The sequence below is a fragment of the Magnolia sinica genome, chromosome 18 (genome assembly GCF_029962835.1).
Source record: "Magnolia sinica isolate HGM2019 chromosome 18, MsV1, whole genome shotgun sequence".
NCBI lineage: Eukaryota > Viridiplantae > Streptophyta > Magnoliopsida > Magnoliales > Magnoliaceae > Magnolia > Magnolia sinica.
In genome coordinates this window covers 2,655,859-2,683,113 of record NC_080590.1, presented here as the reverse complement: position 1 = coordinate 2,683,113, position 27,255 = coordinate 2,655,859, and the positions used below count along the sequence as shown (strand labels likewise).

Sequence of the window (27,255 nt, the reverse complement as noted above, 5' to 3'; positions counted from 1 at the left end):
AGACTTTAATTCTAAGTTAAAATATTTAATCTAAGTTTGTTTGATTAGAATAAATATTAATTACTTTATTTCTGTCCTTTTGAAAAGAGAGAAAAAAAAAATTTATACAGAATAAAATATATAATTTATCTAAATTTATATTTTAATTTATTAATTCTTATTTTTTTAATATTAAAAATTAAATATAAATTATTCCTAAATTTTTAAAAATTAATTAATATGAAAGTAAATTATTAAATATATATTATATTCAAATTAATTTATGAATTTGTTTAAATTAGTAAATTTGAATTACTTGTAAAATATTTTTAATTAATGAGCATGTTAGTTATTAAATTTAATCACGTAATTAATCCGAATTATATAATAAAAAAATCAAGTAAAAAAAAAGTAAGCCAAAAATTTTAATTCCAATAATTTATAATACTTAGAATTAATTATATAAAAAAATATTTTTATTTAAAATGAAATAAAAAAATAATAGTATCCAAAGTTCAAATTAATAACTTCCTTTAACTTGTTAAATTTAGATATAAAAATAAATAATAATAAAATTCTGAATTTAGATTTAAAATAATTAGATTAAAAATTTTAAGATAGATTAACTTAAATTATTAAATAATAATTTAATTACATTATTAATGTTATATTATAAAAATTAGTATAATATTTTTGTTTCTGTAAAGATTAAAAATTCAAATTTCAATTCTAAAATTTTAAAAAGTTAATTAATTTAAATGAACTTAAGTTTAAAAAAAATTTTCAAAATTTTGGAATTGAAACTAAATTGATTAGATTTCTATATTTTGAAATTATAGTGATTAATGTATATTTAAAACTTTATTAAATTAAAATTTTAATAAAGTATAATATTAGATTTTTAACTTATAAGAAAAAATCTTTTCCCTTTTCCTTGTAGTTCCAAATTTTTGTTTAAATTAAAATTTAAATAATTTATCGATTAAACCTAAATATACATTCTCAATGAATTATCAAAGAGAAATTAAAATTTGTTATAAAATAATCAAGTTATTTTAATATATATATATATATGTTAAGTTTATGTGATAAATAAAATAAAAATTTTAATTTTAAAATTTAGTGAATAAAAATAATAAATATTTTTATGCTAATAGTTAACAGTATTTAAGTTTTGAAAAAAAAAATTGATTTAATTTAAAGTTAGAATTTAAATAAAATTTCTTATATATTATTTCACAGTAATTCCTAAATTAAATAATAGTAAAAATAATATTTTATTTAAGTACTTGAATTATTAAAGTTTCAACAAAATTATAGCTAGAATTATTAATTAAAAATAAAAATTTATATTGTTGATATTTTCGATTGTGAAACAGTGATTCATCTTACATCCATATCAGCCCAACAACATGAACAGTAAATAACTTTGATTGGAAACAATCATGGTAAAACAGACTAACCTGAAATCTAAACCATTCATCAAATAGACCACTTAGGTGTTATTTTCTTTTGGTAGATGGTGTCCTGAAACTCAACTTCTCAAGCATCTAGCGAGTGTAGACAACAAGTTAATGCTATGTGTTGCGTCAGCGAGAGAAACTCGTTGAGAGCGTAAGCGTAAGTCAGGTCTAGCATGCGATGCTAAGTAGGTCGTGGGCGTATGGTCAAGTCCAGAAATCGACGGTCCAAATATCAGATGGGTGATTCTCCTCCATTTCTGAACTTTCTGATTTTATGTATTTTTGAAATTTTATTTTATTTTTTTGACATAATGACTTTAAATTAATATTATCAAATTCCTTTATACTTAATATCTACTTTTCTAAATTTTAGCATTTACTGAATCTGATTAACTTGTAGAGTTAGATTTTAATCTAACTTTTATTTCTGAAATCAGGTGTTAAGATTTAGACCTTAAATCTGCGTTAAAGTAATTAATTTAAATTAATTGGTTTAAATTAATATTAATTAATTTGATTCTAAATTTTGGTTCTTTGTTTTTTTTAAAAAGGCAAAGAAAATAGCTTGATGTTTCAGTAAATTTCAGGAATTGAATTTTTACAGCATCGAATTTCTGCACATTTTGTATAGAACTTTCATTGTTGTATGGGGATTTAAACAATTAAATTATTTCGCTACTAATTTTGGAATAATTCATGACATGCATTCATCTCTACTGATTACGGAAATGTAAAAAAAAATTTAAAAAAAATAAATAAATAAATAAATAAAATTAATAAATTTAAAAAATGAGAAAATGATTGTAGTATTAGCAAGTAGGGCAATCGTATTCATTGGGTGAAAGACCCTAAAGCCAGCAAGTAAGGCAATCGTGTCCCTTAGGTGAGAGACCCTAGAGCTAGCAAGTAAGGCAATCATGTTCTTTAGGTGAAAAATCCTAGAACCCATTAGATCCTTCGGAGTCTCATTTATGTACGGCGTATAAGTACAATTGTGTGCATGAACATACGTCAGAGGTACAACTGGAGCAGTAGTCTGACCAGCTAACGTATAAATGGATCCCTCACCACGAGGTACCAGTATGTGGACGTTAATACCACGTGACCATACACCTGGGTACGGTGTTTGTAAGATGTGATAATTATTTAATTTTATTATTGAATTCATGATAATATAGCATTCAGTACATCTTTATGATTCCAGCATCGCATTCATGTCATATTTAATATTCAATATTTTGATTCATGTTTTGAATTTCAAGAAAATACTTTTATTATTTATTTGTTTGATATAAATCTATAAATTTTAGATTTGGTTGGATAAGATCCCACGAGCGATTGTGCTCATACCCAAAATAACAGCGTTTCAGGGCATCAAAGTTTAGTCAAGGGCAAAGTGGAGTGGAGATCCAGTCATCAATTTATTTATCTTTTATTTGTACCGATGGAAAAAAAAAATGTATAATAAGAATTTAGAAGTAAGTTTAAACTATAACAGTTAAAGATTGTATTTGATGAACGTTGTTATTGTAATGAGATTAATTAAGTGTGGTTGTGAATGTTTAATATTAAATCATGACCTGGGATTCGGAGTCGGGTCTAGCCAACTCGGGTACCAAATTTCGGGGCGTGACAGTCTTGATACCGGGATCTAGTTCTTTTACCATGAGCGTTCTGCAAGCGAGCAGCCGACCGATAAGTTATATATATAGACACAAACACACAGGACAGTTGACCAGTAGCCGTGGGCGCTTACCTTGGCCCACCCGATGACTACACTAGCTTAATTTTCAGGCTACACTCAAACATGCAACAATGAGTAGCATGCATTAAAGCCTTCTGCTTGCTGTAGAAAAAAAATAATAATGATAATTTATGGAGAGGTGATGATTGACCACCTTCAGGGCCTTCAACTAATACAGGATCATTCCTAATTGGCGCTGAAGCAGCCTAATATAAAAGAATAAAGTTAGCGTATGGGTCAAGTTAGGCGGGTTGGTTGAGTCCGACCCAACTACAAAAAATGGGTCAAGTCAGGTCATGTTTGGGCTCTAAAGTTATAACGCAGGTCAGGTTAGGCCAGATATCTTGATCCGTTTATCAAATTGGTTTAGGGTCGGGCTTAGGCTGACCCCAACCTGCACCAATCCCCAACCATTGCCAGACCTACCTATTACATGTGTGAATGTGTGCCATGTGTGTGAGATATGAACCATTCACCGGAGCTTGACATCAATCGGAGAAAAATGCATTAAACCCTAAATATGCCCTTACCTTTATAGCCAAGAATTTCAACATTTACTTTTCAGGCCGGGAGTGAACTTTTCCAGCAACAAATGCCCCATCCACCATTGAGCTACAGCCCTGAGCAGTCGCTTTTATTTCCGAGAGTGTGATACAAATCCTGTCCCTTCGTAAGGCTCATATTTCCAAATAGAGAAATCAAAACCTCCTTACACATCTCCAAAACCATGACTCTATGAGATTGGCTTCACCTCATATCCATGAGACAGTGTCAGGGGAGTCTCTTTTGAAACGGGCCGCTCTTTGGAAAACAGCTCCAAGTTAACCGTTCCTGTCCCCCAGTGGATCATGCACTTCTCAACCTCATCAATGTTGAAGCGATTAACCAAACTCAAGCCTGCACACTTGTCAACCAGCATCCATTCCCCTGCAGAGGAAAAGAAAGAAAATCCAATTGAAACCAGATTTTCACAGAATTTACAATAGTAAAACCATTTTCAACATGATAAATGGATATTGTATCGATATTTATCAACGTTGAAAATCAGTTTTTCGGGTATCAAATTGTTCGCCACCAGTGTGGTGTCGTATTGCCACATAAGGCCCCATATCAAGCTGTTTCGGGCAAATACAGCTGTATCATTCATGGCCGACAGTGGCATGTATGGAGCAAAATGCACAGGTTTTGGACAGTACTTTAAACCTTGATATTTTAGCTCCACATTACTCCAACGAAAGGACCATCAATAATGGGGCCAACAGACCACTGTTATGGATCACCGAACCATGGGCACTTGTACAAAATGACTTCCCTATAGGAGATGAGAATATATTTAATTGTGTGTGCGTGTGCATGGTCCTTGGTACTCCTGCAGAGTCTTTTATGTTCTTTTGCAAATCCTTAGGTCAGGGGTCATAATTCCTCTCCTGAAGCAATGTTAAAATTTCAAGTGCCGAGTTTTGGCTGAAAATTGATTAAAACTTGGCAGAACAAGATCATCTTACTCTCCCAGATTATCTATAAAATCAGAGTTAGGTTTTCATGAACTTGCATAGATTGAAGGCCTGGCGACTTGGACTGACTCATCCGGTCCTGAGTCAAGTTGGGACTCAGGGAGTCAGGCATATTTAAGGGGTGACTTGTGGTATCAAACAGATTGGAGTTGAGCAAGTCCAAGTCAACTTGGATGAGTCTGCAACTCATGCTCGCTCCAACAAGCCAAACTGAGTTTGAACACCAGGTCAAGGGTTTGAGTACCCATAGGCGGTGAAATCCCACTACGGCGTGTGTGTGTGTGGATGTGTGATTTCCTCATAGAGATGGTATTGCTGACAAGCTGAAAGAAATTACCATTAGGCCGGAGATCCTCCTCAAAATATAGCTCGCATGATTCAGGCCAAATCTCATGCTTAGTCCCATTGATTGAAACGAATGCAACAAAAACTTCCGTCGGGTGCAAAAGATCGAACGTTGGGTGCACTCGCAAACAAACCAACCTTCAGCATAAAAGATAAGTAATAAGCAGCTATTGTAAGAAGGAAAAAAAAAAAAAACAAACAAAACAAGAATGCCTCTGTCAAAAATGACAATTGAAGATTGTTTCCCTACACTATCATAAGAGTTCAACATGTCTGAAAAATAATCAAGTTAAAACTGTGCCACATTGTTTATCACCAAACGACAACCAGAAGTAATGTCTTGCAAAGAACGAATGCAATTTGGTCTCAAATATATGGCCAAAATAATGTGTGCACATGCACGTGTGTGATTAGATCACCATTTTTGCCCCACAATTTTGGTTGCACCAAGATATGTAACGGTTTTCCCAAAAATGCCCCATGAATCACATGGCTCATATTCCCTGGCTTCAGTTGGGCACAAAAAGTCCACAAGATGTGAGCGAAAATCCTGCAAGAAAATGAAAAAAAATGCCCTTCTACAAATTGTGACATACCTAATGAGAATTGATTCCCTCAACAATGGATTCAGAAAAAATGTCCATGTTATATAGGTTGCAGTCAATGATTTTTTGTTGATACATTACCACTTTATTCTAATGATTGATCAGGCTATTTCTTACTAACCTTGAAAATCCACCTGAACCAGCACCAACACTGCGAGATATAATGCCAGAATTGATCTGGAGAACCTTGGGATTCTCTCTTGGAATAGATATCTGGCGCTGAAATACTAATCCGCCGCTAATATCTCCTTCTAAGGTAAGAGACTCCTCTCCTGATTGCTCAAGATTCCGCCTGTAGATTCAGGAAATTTTATAGCATTACAAAAAATCAGAATGAAAAACAGTGCCAGTGAATAAAACCATGGCCATGTTTTAACATTTCTCAAATAACATGCAAAAAAATGAAAGCATATCCATTCACATACAACAACCTATATTGAAGAATAAACATGCAATAAATGAAAAAAATCATATTATATTGGAGTTCATAACTGCAAAAAAGCTGAATTTCCAGTGAAATGACCAAGGCAGAAGCTTGGATATTTTCCTATGCACATATCACTTGCATAGATAATGCATACAGCCAAGCCCAAACTATTTTAATCTAACAGTGATTAAGAGACAGAGTTCAGTAACTCGCCCAATCACTGTATACTCCTCGGTGCATCCAGCAGATCGGTATTCAACTCCACTGTATTCTTCATAACCATTAATTTCAACCCTGGAGTGAAGCCATTGAGTCCCTGAAACAAGTGCAAAAGATCAACTCTAAAGAATATCATGTGTATTCTTAAGATGGCAGATGCTAGTACACACATGAATAGCATATCGAAATCTCTTGTTAGCAACGGAAACTATAATTTTGTCTTTCCTTTACTGTATAGGCATAGCTGTCTAGGTAATTTGAACAGTAGGCCACTTTACATGCATGCACAAACACTCACACACATGTATGTATATTGATAGGTAAGCTGGGATTGAAGCCAAGACCTCAATGTTGAAACACGCCTTATCTACATTAAAGTAATTTTAATTTATACAGTACCAAACCCTAACTAAAAAATAGGTAAGTTTGAATTGTCCAAAAGGGTAATTCATCATCTGTGACAATACAACTACAATAACAAATGGTGTGCCATTATTCCTTCGCCATCATTATTGGAATCTCTTATTCTTCTTTTCAGTTGTTTTCCAAAACTTCTGTTTTGATGTTTTGCTGTAGGACAGCACAACTCAAGGAGTCAAGAGCCTTGATGTGTCAAAGCACGAATATTTCACAATTACACAGCACAAGCAGAAAGCCTTGCCACAGCATGTCATTTCTTGCCCTAAGTCTCGTATGCTTGTTGGAAGTGTTTTAATCCTTTTAGATAATTTAATCATTTTGTGAATGCAATGTAGCATCAAGTGGCACACCATGTGAGAATTGTTGCCTGCTAATAACTGTAAAAGTTTACTAATACTGAAGCACTCATTCAAGTGTTATATGCCACCTCCCAGGTGGCACCATATGACTCGAATAAGGTAACATGCATTTGACAGCATGAGCCATAGAGCAATAGCAATGCTATGTTGTACAGCATAGAGAACCTTCCATGGCTTGCCTGGCTCAAGTGTGCCATGGCATAACATCTAAAACATAGACACGGCCCATGTACAGCACTGGGATGGCTGGATATGTCATGGTGTGGCTTTGACACTTAAATTGAATTGTACAACACAGTTAAACCTATGGTGGTTAAAATTTTAAGAAACAAAAGATGTCAGGACCAAAGACTCTGCTCATCTTCTGTCTGGAAAATGTACATTACCAGAAGGGAGATGCATCATGGAGATCATTCGACCCCCAATCCAAGGCACCACTTTAAGAAACCAATCACCATTCTTCAGTTCAACAGGAGTCTTTGAGAGTTCTACTCCTTTTTGTCCTGGAAGCTCTTCTATGTCTGGGATACCCTTGGCAGTTTCTGCACTTTAACAGCTTTATATGAGCATCATGATTCATGACAGAAATCAACATGTGCCATACATAAAAATTCAATGCATTCCAAGTTTCTGAGGACTCATAGGCCTGAAAAATGAGTAGACAGGAGTTTCATGTTCTGAACCACCACAGTTTCCTCAGAACCCCAAATTAATTTATATTCTATGCAGTGTTCAAAGTATCGGTATCGCCACAAGTTTCGCTGGCCAGGGATACGGAAACAATATTGATATCACCGATAATATCACTGATAACCGGAAATGCAGGGAAACATGGGAAAAACGGTGAAATTTTCAGCGAAACTTTAGGAGATGTTAAAATGTACATATTTGCATATTTAGAAAAAAAATTTAAAAAATAAATAAATAAAAATTGCAAATAGAATGCGTACATAACAAGTTTCCATTTAATGGGGCCTTAAAAGCATATGTTGTTGTAAAAAATCAGTCACCATCCCATCCGGCCTATTCAACCATCCAATATTCCATCCAAACATTCATTGATATTGCAAAATATCAACAACACATGATATTTCACAAAGAAATCATCAACAATTGTAAAGGAAACAAAAGATTGTGGTCTCAATATCGCGTATATTGCATTATTGATAATATCGAGATAGTATCAATATTATCAATGACAAATTGAACACTACATGCAACCATGTGCCCATGAAAAAATTTTGAAATAATTTTTTTGCTAATAAACAAAATTTTGATGATATCAATACGTTGGCAATACTATTGAAATATCGTTGATACACTTATGATACAAGCATTACCTAAAATAAAGGTTTGGATCCACTAGAAATGTTGATGCATTCGCAATACAAGCGACACCTAAAATTTATATAGTTGAAAATATTCGCGAATATATTAGCGATATTGATACATTCACGATACTTAGCGATACATTGCTAATACCTGAAATTTCTGATACTACCAGCATTATCAGTATCACTACCAGTGTTATCACTATCGCTGAGCTAGAGATCAAGATAATATCAAAGATAATTCGAACACTAATTCTATGTTTAACCAATGTTTACCCAAGTATGACTAACCCTAATGATCCCCTATGTGTGTGCGCACGCTCACGTGTGCATGTGCGTGTGTTTATAGACAGATATGGATTTCCTAATGTCCCATGGTGCAAAAATCACGCCGGTTGGATGATCCTAACCTTTTGAATGGGGCCAATTTAATACAACCTTCCATTGTTGACAAGCATAGATCACCTGGTTAGAATCATCAAACCAAAGTGCTACTTTGGAATCATGATCAATACAAAGTGAGAACTATCTAATAGATGTTTCAAGATGATGACAGGAGCTATTTTCTTTATCCACTCAATCTTGACAGTTCGTTTTCCATGCTATTGATTAGATGTTCAGGATAATCCGATTGGCATGATTTTTATACTATGGCTTGCTCCTAATTGTATGAATGAATGAAAGGTTCAGATTGATGATAGGTCACCCCTGTGCCATTGAAAAGGATGGGGAACATTGCTAACGTCCCATGAAGGTGGGGATGTAAGCAAAACCCATACCACATGCGTGGGTGTGAAATTTCCAGCTAAAAGAAGATGGCATGGAGAACTGAATGGCACTACTTAGTGACATTAATGTCAGTGAAGTGACAGTTTATAAAAAATAAATGAACAGAAAAATAACACCAAATAGACATTAAAGAATTCATGAAAACTATATGTGCTAATGAGCTGCTAAAACATTTCCTCCAAAATCAAATCGGATAGGCAAAATGGTTCAAGTCTTTACTAAACACATGGCAGAAATAACTGGCACGTGCATATAATCTCCAGGTGTGTTGGAGACAAATAAAAATACCTAAAAGTGTTATGTACTGATTCTCATTTGTCGTTACTAAGTTAGACACCTCAGCTTCAGAAGGCATTTTAATCTTCAGCTCCTCTCCATCAGTGCCCGAGGCAACAAGCTTCAAGGAAAACAATTAATAAGACAAAACAACACAAAGGGTTACTTCCAATTCAAAGGAGTTTATTAGCTCACAGCTATATTCCCCATTCATTGCACTTTTCAACAAATGTATACCTTGGCACCTCCTCCAAGCAATAAATGAACATGTAGACCACGTGTTGGCCTCTTCCATGATCCTTCAGTTTTGGAAACCTTTACCGTAACAACTGAAGATTGAACTTCAGCTGCATAATAGGTCAAGAGGTATCCCCCTTGATTAAATTCATATCCATCACCCTCATCCTCGAAGAGAACACCTTCTGCTTTACCTGTACAAGGAAAGAAGTTAATACTGCTGAATAAATGAAAATGTATGCAGCACTAGATTGTCAATAGTCAAATCTTCTTTGCCAGACAAGTTTGTCAATGCAAAAATCTGGGATTTGTGAGGCAACCAAACTAAATGAACATAAAAGAAGAAAATGAAGTGAAACTTTACACGTATGCTTGGTCTGCTTTCAGCAGTCAGCATGAAAAAACAGCATATCAAGCATGCCATTTCTTGAAGTCAACATAATTCTACTTTTGAAAAGAAACTGTTCCATATGCTAAATGTGAATGTGATTAGTGCAGTAATCAAACAGCAAGCTTTTAATAGAAACTTCCCGTAGAGGAACATGTGTTAGTAGATTATTGTTTCCATTTATTAAATAAAAAAATAAAAATAAAAAATTTAAAAAAAAGGAAAAAATATTTTAGTCTTGCTCAAATACCACTAAATTCACCTTCTAAACAACTCTAGGAACATAAAATGGTCTTATGCAATCATTTACTCGAACTCCAGAATGCTAGAATACAGGATAAGTTATGATAAAATGAAAAGTTCTTTAGCAACAGGTATATCTGAACATTAAGTGCATGGAGTGAAAAGATTCACATCAAACCACATCCTTACACAAGGAATAAAAAGTATAAATTGGATGGATTCAGGTAAGAATCTGTGAGATGACAGAACTTGAGAATAAAAGTGCCCCTCCATGATCATGATAATCATCATCACAGAGAACAGTATGGAAAATGTAATGGTAGCTTCACTGTTAAAGAGGACTGACATTTGAGTTAGAAAACAATCAAGTAATACGGAGGAAAAGTCGTCAATTGTGATGATAATTCCTACATAAGCAATATATCCCACAAATTACCATATTCATCTAACGCGACAAAGAGCGACAAGTCATCAGTTGCATTTGCTCCCCCAACATGCTGAATAGGACAACCCACAGGAATTATCGATCCACCTCGCAAATATAGTGTTGGTAAATCCTGAACACAGGAAAGGGAAAATAAACATTATTAACTGTCATGATTTGCAGCTTCATGATCAGTACTACAGGTGAACCAAATCTATTTGATTAAAAATATTTACAGGATGTGTGTCGCCGAAATCAAAACGCAACCAGATGCCACCGGGCAACTTATGCTGCAATTGATATGATCCTTTATCACAAACAGTGCTGATGACAATACCAACAAGGTTATTAGTATAAATGTATAAATTCGACCTCATTTTCTTAGGCAAAGAAATTAAACAATATCCATATGCAAAGCATAATTTGTGCCCAGTATATTTTATTACTTCAAACTGCTTGCCAAGGACAGAAATTTAGCGCATGTTAGACCACAAAATTATATTCTGTGTTTTCCATGTAGGTCTTGCACTTCAATCTTACATGACACCAGGCAGAAGACTGGACTTTTAACTCTGAAGTAACTGGTACAGTAAATTTGACGTACCTTGCACATACAAGGAGTGGCCCCAAAAGGAATGAATTTTCAACTCTCCTCAAACTAGGATCTTTTGGATCTGCATGTGATATTAAAGAACAAATACTCTGAAAATGTGCAAATCCACAATCCAAACTCAATTGAAGTTCTATCCTGTAAAAACACATTCTTAGAAGTAAAAAATAAAAAAAATAAAAAAAAGACAGAAGAAGAAGAAGAAGAAGAAGCATACCAGCAAAAAAAGTAGGAGCTGCAACAGGTGTACCCTTGGTGTGAGCCATATAGAAAAGAGTATATATGTGTGGTATAAGTCGGTAGCGTCGCAACAATGCCAAACGGCATACTTCTTCGCACTAAAAGGTCAGTGTTGATAAGAAAGTTAAGCATGCATTTGAGCTAAACTTGACAGAACTTAGACCAGCAGAACTGAAGATACCTACAACTTAAGAGATTGCAAAATGCATCTATACCCTAGTACGTAAAAGAAGTTTAGAAAAATAGAAACAAACATCCTGAAAATATATCTGCACATACGCATGCCATTCATTTAAGCCCTACTTAAAAGGACACCTCTAACACATAAAAAAACGTCATGTCCAACACCCGTATTGGAAACAGTTATTGGACACATGTCAATACTTCTACTAAGAAAAACCTTAATTTATATTTTTGCAGTGTTTACTATTTACATACTATGTGCACAGTTTGCCTTTCAAAAAAAAATCATAATATGTGCACAGTTCTTATCATATTTTTAGTTACATGGATGTAATTTTCTAGATCATACGCAAATATTTTATATCTTATACAAATATGAAGTAAATTTTATATAATAATTCTTTTTCTAATATCATTATATGTTTGTACAGTAATGGTAGGTTTATCAGGGGTCCCTTTGTCTAAAACCTTCATTTGAATCCAAGTTAGATACATAGCCTAAGGCTCTACGATGCATATCGAGAGAAACTTAGTGACACTCAAAAGGCACAAACCCGATTTCTAACAAACTAAAGAACCATGAGATAATGCAGAGCTCCAAATTCTTGTTACCCAACAAAAAAAGTGTTTTGTATCCGTAAAGATATGGTTGTAAAGGCCAATACATATAGGTAACGGCAATGACTGTTACATGATACGGGAGTGAAATGGGATAGTTAGTTTTTTTAGGACAGTATCAACCGCTATAGGGCATAACGATCGTTACCCCTGTAACGACCAAAAAAAAAAAAAAAAAACGACACAAGACAACTTACTTGATGCTGGACAATTAACCACTTGCTCTAAAAACTCGAACTGTTAGAGTATGACGAATTAATCCCTTTTATCTCATAGCCCAAGCCCCACATCTCATGGATTAGGACCTCGGCCGAACCCCCTCGTGGGCCCCAAATCACATGGGTACCGCCTCACACGGGCCGCCCACCCCGAGTGTGTCCCCGCATCCCACAGGCTACCCCACTCAAGCCCGGTGTTAAATGCGCATTAATCACCCCCGGTGAGGAGTCTCGAACACGAGACCTCCCCCGTCGGCTCCGCCCACCCCAAGTGTGCCCCTGCATCCCACAGGCGACCCCACTCTAGCCCGGTGTGAAAATGCCCCTGCATTAATCACCCCCGGTGAGGAGTCTCGAACACGAGACCTCCCACTCTCATACTAATTTGATGCAGGACAATTAACCACTTGCTCTAAAAGCTCAAACTGTTAGAGTATGGCAAATTAATCACTTTATCTCATACCTCAGGCCCCACATCTCATGGATTAGGACCTCGGCCGAACCCCCTTCGTGGGCCGAAATCACATGTGCCGCCCACCTCGAGTGTGTCCCCACATCCCACGGGCTGCCCCACTCTAGCCCGGTGTGAAATGCACATTAATCACCCCCGGTGAGGAGTTTCGAACAAGAGACCTCCCTCATGGGCTCCGCCCACCCCAAGTGTGCCCCCACACCCCACAGGCGACCCCACTAGAGCCCGGTGTGAAAATGCTCCTGCATTATTACTCTAAAACCTCAAACTGATGGAGCGTGGCGAATCAATCCCTCTCATAGCCCAGGTCAAACTCTCGGCCGAACCCCCTTCATGGCCCCACTTCACATGAGCCATCCACCTCACACAAGTCGCCCACCTCAAATATGCCCCCGCTTCACACAAGCCACCCTACTTGAGCCCGGTGTGAAAATGTCCCTGTATTAATCACCCCCGATGAGGAGACTCGAACACGAGACCTCCAACTTTCATACCACTTTTGGCACGGGACAACTAACCATTTGCTCTAAAAGCTCGAACTAATAGAGCATAGCGAATCAATTCCTTTATCTCATAGCCTAGGTCAGGCCATCGGCCAAACCCCCCTCGTGGGCCCCAATTCACATAGGTCTCGCCTCACATGAGCCACCTGCCTCACACAGTATGCCTACCCCGAGTGTGCCCCCGCTTCACACGAGTCACCCCACTCAAGCCCAGTGTGAAAATGCCCCTGCATTAAACGGCCACTTTTTTCTATTTAAATCCATTTTTTACTTTTCTCATTACAAAAAAGCTCTCCTAGATCATCCTATAACAGATTTTGACCACTTTTACTATAGTTTCTAGGTTTAAAACTATAGATTTGAGTGATTTGAGCGAATAGAAGCTTTGAGGCCATTTTTTCAAAAAGTTCTAAAAAGTGGTACTTCATGCATTTTTTTCCAATTTTTAGTTCTAATGCTTGATTATGATGTGTAAACATTAGAGATATGACTATGTCCATAAATTCACCAAACAACCCAATACAACTCTCACCAAAGAGTAGAACGCTACACTACTATAAACATGTTCAAAACAAAAAATGAATACATATTTGGAATATTTACATTATTCTGGATTTTCTTTTCTTTTTCTTTTTCAAAATTTTTGGGTAAAAATAAAAATAAAAATTCAACCGTACAGTGGTCATAACGTTTGTTACACCCCTATATCAGTAATGGTGGTGACCGTTATGGCCACCATTACTGTTACGGATTAACCTTGCCAACAAATGGAAACATTTACATAAAGCAAACTTCTCAAGATTTTTTGTTGTTCAAGTCAAATTCAGAACACATAAACCATGGAATGAACAAAGAAACCAATATAAGCTGGCAAGCAGAAAAAGAAAAAGAAGATTCATGAATAAAATTGTCTCACACACAATTCAAAGTGTCAATAACTTGTGAATCTGTAGCACAAGATCCACATAAGCTATATGGCCTTCAAATTCAAGATTTCAGCCATGCCTTTTGTTCTAGGTCCAACCTTTATTATAGAGCATCAGTTACTCTGCAGGATATTAATGCCAATAAATATGAGGTGTCTTCCACATATAATACAAACAGTCAAAAGATAAGAAAAAGACGAGAACCATTTCATCTAGATTAGAAGTTTGAATTGCTTACTAAAAAATTTACCAAAAAAAAAAAAAAAAAGGAAAGAAAGAAAAGAAAAAAACAGAGATTTGAATTTGAAACCGGTAAAACAATTAGTATATGGCATTTATTACAGACGAGTACAAACCTCTTCACCAAAAGACCATGGCTCATGGTCAATGGTACCAGTTTCAGAATGCCCACGGCAAAAAGGAAACATAGCACCCACTGCCATCCATCTTCCAAAAAGCTTAGGTGATGCATTTCCAGCAAACCCACCAATGTCCGGTCCAGATAATGGCTGACCACTGAGTCCCTGAACAGAAAAAAGACATTGCTACTTAGAAATGGGAATCATGGTGACTATGAAATGCTCTTGACACCATTATCGTGACTGAATATTACAACAAGCAGTACTCACAAAAGAATGCATTAAACGGAAGCTGAAGAACAACTAAGTTTGAGTTGATCAGAAGCAGGAAAACAATAAAAACACCATTAAATATATAAAAGCATATTTTAAAAATACACTGCTAGAAAACCCAAAACCAAGCCAAGACACGCAAGAACACAAGAGACTGAATGGATGGCAGGTAGCTCCATGTTTCCAAAACCAACTGAATAGGTCCACTCTTTTTTAGTCAATAAAAAGTATCATTATCTTGCTCCATATTCTGTACTACTTTGAGTTGCATGCTATTCTCACTCCTTCCAAAGATAACAGGTCTCATTTATCCTTCGGCTTGCATGTTGCTTTCCTAGAATAATATCAACCGAGAACTTTCCAGATTGCAGCAAAATAAAGAATAATATCAACAAACTTCGAAATGAATGAAAAACAACCTAGCACCTGCTCAGCAGAGAGCAAGAGTAAAAAACAACCATGAAGAGCACTAGAATATCTTTAAGAAAAAATCCACTACTCGGATCTGAACCTTTTCCATGAGTGAGATTGAGAAAGAGAGAACATAAGAAGTAAAGAGGAAAATATGCAAAGTACAAAGCCCCCCCCCCGACAAAAAAATTAAATTAAATTAATTCCATTAACTTAAACTCTATTCTAACTCATCACCTTTAAGAACTAAAGAGGAAAATATAATAAAACAACAGAAACTATAATCTCCATGTGACGTAGGCCACATATGAGATCATCACCGTCCATCATGGTCCGTCAACAGAACCAATTAGACGTCATAATTCTAAATAAGATGAAGTACCACCGCCGTTCATAAAAACCTGTAGCCCTATACGGAAACATAGGGTGCATCTTCAATCTTAGAAAAAGGAGAATCCCCTTACCAATTGAAGCACCATGGATATACTCATGTGTAGATGCTCCCAATTTGATAGGTTATCTCCAGTCCATGTTGCAGCATACCTCTGGCTACCTATAAACCCAGCTCTAGTGAGAACAAAGGGGCGTTTCTTACCAGCAGCCATTTTCATTCCTTCAAATGTAGACCTTGCCATAAGCATGCCGTAGACCTAACATGAAAGTGAAACTAAGACAAAAGTTCATAATATAATCAACAATAGCTACCACCTAGGAGTGTATTTTTCATCAGTGCTTTCAGATTTTTCAACTCCTGGTTGGAAAGTGAATAATGAAATGAATATCTACAACTGACGTCAAATATAGGATGTCATTTGCTCTAAAATGCATCATTGAAGTTGAAAAATATTACATTGTGATAATAAGAGTGATTCTGACAACCACCAACTTCAGTATCTCCATTGTGGATATTGCTGTTTGGCATTGTTTTTGTTGTAGTCTGAGGACAAAAAATTTTAAGTTAGAACTCTAACCATGAACACCAAAACCCAAAATGCAAGTTACCATTAAAGAGTTATGAGCCTTACCTTGAAAACAGCAGGTTCGTTCATATCATTCCATATGCCATCGACACCATTAGAAACGAAGTCCTTGACTAACTTAGCCCACCACAGACGGGTTTTCTCTTGTGTAAAATCAGGAAAAACACAAGGCCCAGGCCATACATCCCCTAAGGACGGAGCAAGAAAAGATGTAAGGACAAAATGGCAATTAGAAGTCACCAATAAGTGTTTCAAAAATAAATCCATTGAGAAACTTTACCAACAAAAGGTTTTCCATCTGATGTTTTAATCCAGACATCACTTTCAGAACCAGTATCATAAACAAAGTAACCGTCTTCACGTTTGATTCCAGGATCAAGCATCCAGATTGCTTTGAAACCATTAATATGAAGGTCATTCACCAAAGATTTTGGATCAGAGAAACGCTCCTGAAAAGAATTAATCGAAGTTAAAAGCAACAGTGCACAAAGAAAATGTTCTTCACTCTTCAGACACCAGCATCATTGAAAAGGTAAGCTGTATGCAAAGTATCCATTTGAGTTAAAGGGAGCTATGGATGAGATGCTATAAGGCGGTTATAGTTGCACATTTGACCCAGCAATGAGACCAAACCAAACTGTCAAACAGGCAGGAGTTAGTATGATCATTTGACAATTAATCTATGTAAAGACAGCCTATACAGTTCACTATCAATCATGCTTGGGTGTGCATAAAAGATCTTTAACCTCATCAACAACAACTGATAGCAAAGTAACCATAAGAGTAACAGATTTATTAGTGTGGTACAATAAACAGTACTTTCATAAGAGTAACAAAATGAGCAGGTTGCTGAGGTCGTTAGAAGGGCAAGTTGGATGTAATCAAATGGGCTTCCAATATAAAGACCCTTGCCAAGTGTTCTCTTCTGTTTGGCTCTTGGTCTGGACTGTAATTGCATTGCTTTGCTTTATTTGTTCTTATTAATAAATTTGCCACCTTTCAAAAAAATTATTAATATTTGATTTTTAGGTTTATTGTTTATTATTTTGGGGGTTTTTGCAAATAAATAATTACATACTATTAAAACGAAATAATTGACTAGTTATATATGGACTTTTTGTGAATCTCACTTCCAAAAGACTTTGTAGTCTGCATTTGACATCTCTTCTTTGTCTCCAACATCAAATCATTGGCTAGGTTACATGGCCATCACGTGTGTCAAAGTAGCACACAGATCAGAGATCCAAGTCATCCGTCAGGTTGTCCTACCAGGCAGATGTCCCCACCAATAGTCAAACTAGTTGACTCATCTGGTGAGATAAATTTTAAAATAAATGGGCAGCATAGAAGAACTAGGCAAATTTTTTTGCAGCAATCCCTTTGCTTCATAACTAGTGGCTCACCTAATATGTGGACTAGACATCTTTGGGCCAGGGCATCTAGATGGGGGGACATCTTTGGACCAAACATCTTTGGCACATGTGGAGTTGCAGATAGGTTGCCTTCGGCAAACAAATTAAAAAAGAAAAAGAAAAGGCCAAGAAGTTCTAGAAAAATAATAATTTATAATGAAGGAAGCCAACTGAAGTGGACATTGAAATTCATAATATCACCAAATTGTATCTGAAATTTTAAAACAGTTTGAATCGAGAATAACATACATTGTCAAAAGTAAAACAGCGAAAACCATCCATGTAGTCAATGTCCATCCATATGACATCACAAGGTATCCCCTTCTCTCGAAATGTTCTGGCAACCTGCAAATGGATATGTTTTTTTTTTTTTTTTTGTGGGGGAAGAGAGAGAGAGAACAAAATTAACAGTAACAAAGTTTACCTGCATCAGCATTGCAAACAGAAGAACCAACTCATGCCATCTCCCAACAACTAATGAAATCTTGAATATAACAGGTTGATTACCTTAAGAACTCTTGCATCTGAATCATAGCTCCAACGACATTGATGATAGCCTAGAGACCATTTTGGAGGCATAAATACCGACCCTAACATGGACAGAAGTGGAGAATAGATCAGTTGTAGGAGAACTACTGAAGAAGACTGTAGAAGTCTATAATTCTAACCTACCTCAAGCTAGAATATAAATGCAACTTATTAAAACAAATTGATAGCAGTGCAGTAATAAACGAGTGTTTCTTTTTTTTTTCTACAGGAAAAAAAAAAAATTTAATCTCATCATGCAGAAATATTATGCAATGCGAGTGGTTAAAAATATGGCTAGAAGAAGGATAAAAAAGAAATCACCAATTGCATGAGACAGGGATATCAGGACTGCTGTCGGTGAAGCAAAAGGACCAAAAGTAATGACTGGATAGGCAGCTGCAGATTTAAACTTTATTGTCGATTCCTTCCGCAGGTCAACCTAAGTGTTTGACCACCAAATTCAGTAATCTCAGTATAAAACTTCAGGCAGCACAGATTGTATGAAGGATCGAGGAATCATCCAAAAAATAAAGAAGAAAATCAAATAGACCTCGCAATGTCGAGTTGTGTCAGCAAGAACCCCATAGGCTTCTCCATTTGGAAGAACAGCTAGGACCCAAGGATGTGACTGGTACAACGAGGTAGTACCTGAACCATAACCCCAGGCGTCTGTGTTCCAGGTAAATATCTGCGATGAAAAAGAGCTGGTTAATTCCTCGAACAATATCAAGGGTTCCCTTGGCTGATAAGACAATAACATGACTTACTCTCTTTCCAGTTCGCTCAAGCTGTCCACTGACTTCACCTGTTCCGTACAAAGAAGTACCGGTAGGAAGCTAAATCAAGGGGAAAGAAAAAAAAACATCGTCAATCTATTAAGGAAACCCGAGATCATGCATTCAAGATATGTGAAAGGAAAAGAGGATCCATGGCAGATGCAACATAGTTTGAGGCTACTCTTACAAGAGGAGGCAGTGGAACAAACCTCAATGCAAACAATTTGTTGCCCATGCAGTCGCTCAAAAGTTGGAACATACTCAGGAACCTTGTGAATAGCAATTGCCATGTCCCTCACTTTACGATCTACAAAAGAAAGACTCGGATATGCTGCATCCCTATCATTTCCAGAACAATCAAACCGGAAAACCCCCTCCTCGAGGATAGGTTCGAAAACCATATTTACAGAAGTGGCCTCTGCAGTGACCTCCCCTCCATATTCAGCCATTTTAGCTCCTAACCTTTCACCGTTCAAAATTTTTCTATACCTCTCCCTTCTGCATGCCAAAATTTGTATTAGGAACTCTCGTCTGTCAATTTCCTGTTATTGAAATTTCCAAACATCAGAAACAGAAACTGATCCCTTTTTTTACAGAAAGAAACTCGTTAAAATTATAAGCATCCCCAAGCACAACCACTCAACAATCAATAGTTTTTGTACCAGGAGACAGTTTGATGTATTTTATGGTGCTCAAACCATTATATATGATTTTTTTCACTACCACCAATCACGCGGTGTCAATTTCAATGGAATATAACCCTCAAGAATTATGAATAAAAGACCATCATTAATAATTTTTCCAGCTTGATAGGCCCCATTAAACAAGAGAAAGTTTTCTGTAAGCTTGATCCAAAACTGAATACGTGGTCCTACTGTGAAGGGTCCATAGCTTAAACATTGTACCAATCAAATAATCCTAACCATCCAATGTGTAGCACACAAATGGGAACCAAGGTGTAAAAATAAGTTGCCTACATTCAGCAGGCAATGTTCATCGGATCAGATGACTGGGATCATCCATTTAGTGCAAATATTTGACTTTGAGTTGTCTGAGGTATGACCATGGTTCAGATGTGATCTAAATGTGCCATCTGTGGCCCAAGTTTATAAAGCCAGCCCATTAAACAGTAATGAGATCAGAAAAGTCTTAGTCTTAATGCTATCATCCAATTTCACTACACAGTCCACACTCTGTAGAGAAGCTGGCTAGTCTAAATAAAGAAGAATGTACATGTGGGGCCAACCATTCATAATCCATATTGTTGATCCAATGGCCCCCAAACCTTCAAGATTGGAAGATCCTAACTGCCCAATCTTTAGCCTTCACTCAATTGTTCTATTCTTCAATTCACCATCTATTCACAGACCCACTGTTCATATGTTCAGTATCACCCCATCGACAAGAATTTTGGGAACTGCCACCAATGACAAGTCCCATTAAGTCAGCAGTCTAGATCACCAAACCGATGGGCCTCACCTGTACAAACTACAGGCCGCAGATCATATAATTCTTCCAAACAAATTCTCTATATGAAAACAAAATACATGGAAATAAAATCAATCAGATCGCCATAAAAAGTCAGAAAATTGAAAATTAAGATGATCAGCGGCAACGACTATCAGACAATTCTTACCAAGAGAACAACAAAAGCATAAGAAGATCACACATCAATTTTTTCATATTAGCAACAGAGATGGTCAGCAAAACACCACAACCAATGACATATATAGAGAGAGAGAGAGGATGGGCTCGGCTGGGCCCCACCATGATGCGTTTGTGAAATCCACTCCGATCATCAGACGCATCAGCTCACTTTAGGCCCAAGGCAAAAAATCAGAAACATTTATGATTCAGGTGGGCTACACGACTGGCAACAGTGTGCAGGGGGACGCCCACCATCCAAACTGTTGTACTCGATGTAGCCCACATAAATCATGGATGGGCCAAATTTTGGGGCCGCAGGCATAACTTTCAGGAGGCAGGTGATGGTTGGAGGACACGGATTTCCTACGAAAGCAGTTAGCAGGAAGTTCCTGCACTAGGATGCTAGGTGGGGCCCACCGTGATGTTTGTGAGAAATCCACACCGTCCATCCGTTTAGAGAGCTCATTTTAGGACAAGCGACCAAAAATGAGGTGAATCCAAAACTCAAGTGGGCCGCACGAGAGGAAACAGATGGGATTCAGTGACCACATTTTGAAGCATTTGTATGGCCACAAAGTTTCAGATCGGGCTAAGTTTTGTGTGCTTTCACTTCATCCCAGTGGGAATGACCTTATAAACAGTTGGGAAGGCATATATACATTGAAGTAGATCCCAGGAAGGTTTCAACAGCAGGAAACTCTTTCCCCTGTTTTTCCTCTAACGCGGCCTACTTGAGTTTTGGATCCACCTCATTTTTGGTCGCATGTCCTACATTGAGCAATCAAAATGAATGGATGGTGTGGATTTCTCACAAACACCAAGGTGGGCCCCACCTAGCATCCCAGCACAGAAACTTCCTTCCAAAGGCTTTCGAAGGAAAACTACGTCCATGGTTGGAGTGGATTTTCGTATAGTCATCACAGTGGGCCCCTGTAAAAATCAATAGTGGACATCCCTCTCCCAATTGTTTCCTTTCGTGTGGCCCGCCTGAATCACAGGTCAGCCTGAATTTTGGGCCCTGGACATGATGATGGATGATGCCACTGATGGTCGGAGTGGATTGTACATAAACACCACAGCGAGCCTCGTAAAAAATCTAAGGTAGGCATCCCCTCCCAACTGTTTCTCTTGGTGTGGCCCACCTGAATCACGAATCTGCCTGTTTTTCAGCCCAAGCACAAAATGTCCAATACACACCTGGTGGTCGGAGTGGATTCTGGAAACACATCACGGTGGGGCCCACCGGAGCCGCTCCAATGTCCGCTCACACGTAAGAGCTCCGGTGGTCAGTAAGCCCTTTTCTCCCTACTTTTTGTACTGCAGAAGTACGACTTTACAATACATCATTGCCAAAAGCACAAAATCAGGAGAAAAAAATAGCGTTTCTATAAAAAATGATGGGTATCAATAGTAGATCACAAAATCACCAAAAAAATCTTAAACATGATGGAAAAAAGAAGAAGAAGAGGATTCAAGAGAGGAACCTGAAGAATCGAAGCTGATAAGACGGGAAGAGAATGGAATGCTTGAAGGAGCTGGGCTTCTTCTGCAGATTCAATGGCGATCTCAAAACCCTAGAAATAAGAGGAGGAGTTCTGTGGAGGTGAGCGAGAGCACTGGTAGTTGATTCCATTGAAACTCTGTCCTTTTTATAAGCGCCAAAGCACAGCAGAATTTTCAAATGTATTTATTAGTTTTTTCGTTTCTGCAGTGTAAGTGACGGCAGAAGAACCATCGCAGACTCCCCGCTACCTCTCTCTTCAGCGTATATGTACACTTACCTCAGGTTTGCTACGCCCACACGTGTGCATTACCACACGTTACGATCATCTACCCAGTGTGATTTTTGGGTTGTTCTCCACCTACAGTCGGGTCAGCTATTTGGATGGTCTGGATTGCCAGACAACTATTAGAGATGTACGGTACACGAGTCTCAGTACAGCCTCAGTTTCGATCCACATCACATGATTTGTTGCCTGGACAGTTGTACATAAGACGATTGGGCGTTTGGAACGATAATCTGTTGAAAAGACCGGCAAATAAACGGGAGTTATTCAATACTCTGGCTGCGCATGACGTTTGATAAGCAGCCACACAGAAATTGTAAACAAAGCATCCATTAACTCAAATTCTACCGATAGAGTTGTGTATTTCAAAGTCGTATGCCACAGAGCCAAAACCATATTGGTTGAGAAATCTTGACCTCTGATTTTTAGACACGTTTTTGTTGAAATAAGACAACTGATTTTTATTTTTTTTTCATTTTTAACCATCCAATGAATACCCACCAATCTGTTAGTCAGATCACAAATAAGAGTAAACTTTGGACCATCATACATCTAACCGTTTAACCATAATTTGGACAGTTTAATTTGAATATTATTATTCCACGTATGCAATTTCTAAGTGCCTGAGTGTCATCTATTGCAATCTGCTGGACTATCAAAGCTTTTTCCGGGAAGAAAAAGGGTGCTGGAAGTTGAGAGCTTAATAGATACACGTTGTAAAGCTAGTGGAAGAGGCTGCTGGGCCGGCGCGACGGAACGCCATGGACGCGGTTTGGCTAGTGACGCTGCCACCAGCCAGGTGGCTAGTGGTCGGTGCTATGTGGACCCCACCATGATGTATGTGTTTTATCCACGCCGTCCATCCATTTTGAAAGATAATTTTAGTGACTGATCCCAAAAATGTGGTAGATCAAAATATCAGGTGGACCACACCATGGGAAAACAGTATTAATTGAATGTACACCCTTAAAAACCTCCAAGGGTCCACTGTAATGGTTATTTGACATCTAACCTGTTGATTAGATCATACAGACTTGGATGAAGGGAAAACTATATATATCAGCTTAATGCAAAACTTTTGTGGCCCCCAAGAAGTTTTTAATGGTGGCCGTTCAATCAACACGGTGCGGTCCACTTGAGATTTGAATCAACCTCATTTTTGGGCTCATATCATAAAACGATCGAGAAGAATGGGTGGACAGCATGGATGAAACACATACATCATGGTGGGGCCCAAAGAGGCCAGTGGCAGGGTAAGTGCCCAATCCGTTTCCCCAATCACTGTTCGGGCCACTGGGATGTTTGGGTTATATCTACTATGTTCATCCGTTTCTCCAGTTCATTTCAGTACATGAGCCAAAACATGAGGGAGATCCACAGCTCAAGTGGGCCACATCACAATAAACGGTGGGGATGGAAACGCCTACCGTGGAGCCGTTTTTGGGGCAGGGAAGTTTTGGATCAGCTGACGTATTTTCCATTCATCCTCTTGGGAATCACCTTAAGGCCCATTTGAATGGCAGAAAAACAGTGGCTTCAACCGATCATTTCCATCCCACTGTTTCTTACGGTGTCTACTTGAGTTTTGAGCCCCTACTGCAGTTTTGGCATTGGGTAATTATGACAAAGTGGCCCACCTTTTGCACGGACGTGGAATCATACCCATGTGACATGCGGGTTGTCTTTTATCATTGAGAGGATGGTTTGTCCACAACTTTTAAAACCTTCTCTTTTTACATGTTTTATATTTAACTGATGAGCGGGTAAAATGGATTTGACTAAACAACCAAGATGAGATGGAAAACACAAGGCTGAGTAATTCTAAAGAGGAGATCGGATAAGAGTTCAGTTCAGCCTACCGAGCACTATCTCGACGACCAACTTAAGCACCAGCCACAAGCGGTGACTTCAGCTCTGGCTAACACCTCACTGTTGCAACTGAGGTACCAACTTTAATTACTAGCTAAACCCCAACCATAGTCTCCTTGGATACCAACCACCGAAGGATGTTTCCTTCGTATCAGGAAATGATTACCTCGCCGAAGATCATACCGATGAGAAATCCCATGCATGATATGCTGCTACGTGATGGCCTCATTAGAAGCAGCCCCTGGAAGACTATAAATAAGAACATTGTTTATAATAATAATAATAATAAAAGGATGCACGTCTATTCTAACTCAGACTGGACCCAATGAGCTCTAACCCTGAATTAAGCATCGAAGGGTCTCCAACTACAACCAAGGCTCTTATTGTCGTTTAACTTTTGCAAGTACTCGGTAGTCTAACGGAGGATTTCAGCACCAACAATACTTATACACGTGCGGAAATCCTTGGCAACACCTGTTTTAGATAATGCCCACAACACCAAAACTCTCTGGGTCCCGCTATGCTGTGAATGTAAAATGCACTCCCTCCATCACCTTGATGGTATGCCCAGATAATAAAACCAGCCAGATCCACAACTCAGTTGGACTACACGCAGGAATAATGGAATGGGACTCTAACCATCGGTTTATGTTTGGGGCTACCACGGCCTGTATCTTTCATCAAACCATCACCATACAAAACACAGGCCGGTCCCACGAATGAACCAAGAAGTTTTAGGCGCAATTATATATTATTCCAATCGATGTGGCCCATCAGAGTTTTTATTTTTATTTTTATTGGGGCTGATGTTGTTGTATGTACGGTGATCACAAGGGTTATGGCCTGATGGACGGAGTGGACTTCACATACACAGCAGAAAATGGGTCCTGAAGGTACATGGTTAGTTGGGTGTCATTTACAACGGAAGTTATCCGTCGTGATTAATTCATGCCTCTGTTTATTTAGTAGGTGAGATCAGAACAACCGTTGATCATGAAATGGATGGTGATGCCATCACATGGTGGACGACAATTTTAGTGTTAGGTTGAGCCGTACAAGTTATTTATAATTGGTGGGCTGAGTCGGACACGTGAATAAAGCTTTTTTATATATATAGAAATGATTGTCCTTATTTTGTAAGGGAATAAATAAACGTTTGCTATCATTGACTCTAGTACATGGTATGTCGCGAGGGTAGAATGCGAACATGGTAGAGTCATCTCTCTACAACAGGCGTGGCATGGTGAATGACAATCAAGACCGTTCAACTAGTTTCTTGTAATGTGGATAGATAATGGTTCAAAATAAACATCCATCAGAGGATCCTAGCCCTCTGATAAGAACCTTCGAAGATGAATGACTCTTGCTCAACTCTTTTCACCATCCAAACTAATGTGATCGTGTTGCATGTGTTGCTGCTCATGATCACCGTAGCGTTTTGTTCCATGGGCCATGCAAAGATAATTGGATAACCTGTACCGTCCATCCCGTGGGTACTATTGTGAATGGTGATACAAAACCTAACGAATGATCCTGAGCATTGCCTTATGAGTTGAATGTACGCCATCAAAAGTTTCCTTTCAGCGTTTCACATTTCTCTAGAAACAGCAGTGGTAAAATTCATCCATTCAGCATAAATTTCTTACCGTGCTCCATCCTGGATAACACCAGAGAAATAGATGGCTCTGATCATCCAAAACTATAATATAAGCCTTTAGAGGATGTAGGCAATACTCATATCACTGGCGGAGTATGCATGTTATTTACACGTGCACATAGCCATGTACCTAGATCCAAGACGTCCAAATCCCACTGATCGAATGATCCTAATTCCCCGTTCGTGACCGTCAAATGGATGGTTAAAATCAATCAAGGGTAAGGATCATCTAATCGGTCTGATTTCAGAGTTTTGCCTCATAAGGATGGGGCCCACATTCAAGTGTTCTGGATTTAGGGGGAGCTAAGATCATTTTCCTGAAGTTGAGCTCTGTTGTCCCCGCTGTAATATGTGTTGGACATCCACAACATCGATTAGATGCATCCTTCCATGGTGGTCCATAGGCCTAATAAGAAGTCCAATCCATGACTTGGGTGGGCCACACCATAGACAACAGTTGAGAGTGGATGCCCACCTATTAAAGACCTTCTCAATTGTTTACAAGGTCGATTGAGATATGGTTCAAGCATCCAACCTATTCATTGTGTGTGTCCCACTTAAATGAAGGGTTACAACAAATTTTAAGCTAGCCATATGGTTGATCTTTGAGACATCTCACAAATCTAGAGGGGCCTCACTAAATATACGGTGTGGATATCAACATACTACCTCATTGTGGGGCTTATTGAGCTCGACTCATGGGAAATATATCTCATTTAGTTCCTTCTTACCTATTTATTTAAAAAGGAAGAAAGCTCATTTAATTCCTCCATGCTTAATATTACTAGTAATTTTGGTTTTCTGCTTGCTACTTCAACTATAATCTCAGCTCTAATAATTGAAATAACTGAAGCTTTTAGTGATGGTCTACATATGAAAGAACAGCAGCAAGGCGTTATCAATTGTTGGATGTATAATAGTTTCTATCCTCCCCATAGTAACTATGAATGAGTTGACTGAAAGAACAGTATGTGGGCATCCGATGATGCTCACCTAGGACAGTAAGTTATATAGATTTTGCAT

General features: G+C 37.8%; 1 protein-coding gene across 4 annotated transcripts; it reads right to left on the bottom strand.

Moving 5' to 3' along the window:
* Positions 1–3,693: 3,693 nt before the first annotated feature.
* Positions 3,694–22,665, bottom strand: LOC131233752 (uncharacterized). Of its 4 annotated transcripts, none has more exons than XM_058230535.1 (23): positions 22,404–22,665; positions 19,482–19,770; positions 19,264–19,332; positions 19,047–19,184; positions 18,818–18,935; positions 18,476–18,558; positions 18,218–18,313; positions 16,837–17,005; positions 16,602–16,744; positions 16,427–16,513; positions 16,041–16,226; positions 14,890–15,057; positions 11,591–11,711; positions 11,368–11,437; positions 11,000–11,087; positions 10,776–10,896; positions 9,709–9,902; positions 9,484–9,592; positions 7,462–7,617; positions 6,291–6,393; positions 5,772–5,942; positions 5,038–5,183; positions 3,694–4,113 (listed from the first exon to the last, which is right to left on the bottom strand). In XM_058230535.1, the coding sequence occupies exons 1-23, from the start codon at positions 22,550–22,552 to the stop codon at positions 3,920–3,922; spliced, it is 3,168 nt and encodes a 1,055-aa protein (XP_058086518.1). In that variant the 5' UTR covers positions 22,553–22,665; the 3' UTR covers positions 3,694–3,919. The 4 variants fall into 4 exon arrangements, with proteins under 4 accessions (XP_058086518.1, XP_058086522.1, XP_058086519.1 ...); XM_058230539.1 differs by having other exon boundaries at positions 19,482–19,814; positions 22,404–22,542; XM_058230536.1 differs by lacking the exon at positions 22,404–22,665 and adding an exon at positions 20,519–20,643 and having other exon boundaries at positions 19,482–19,814.
* Positions 22,666–27,255: the final 4,590 nt, after the last annotated feature.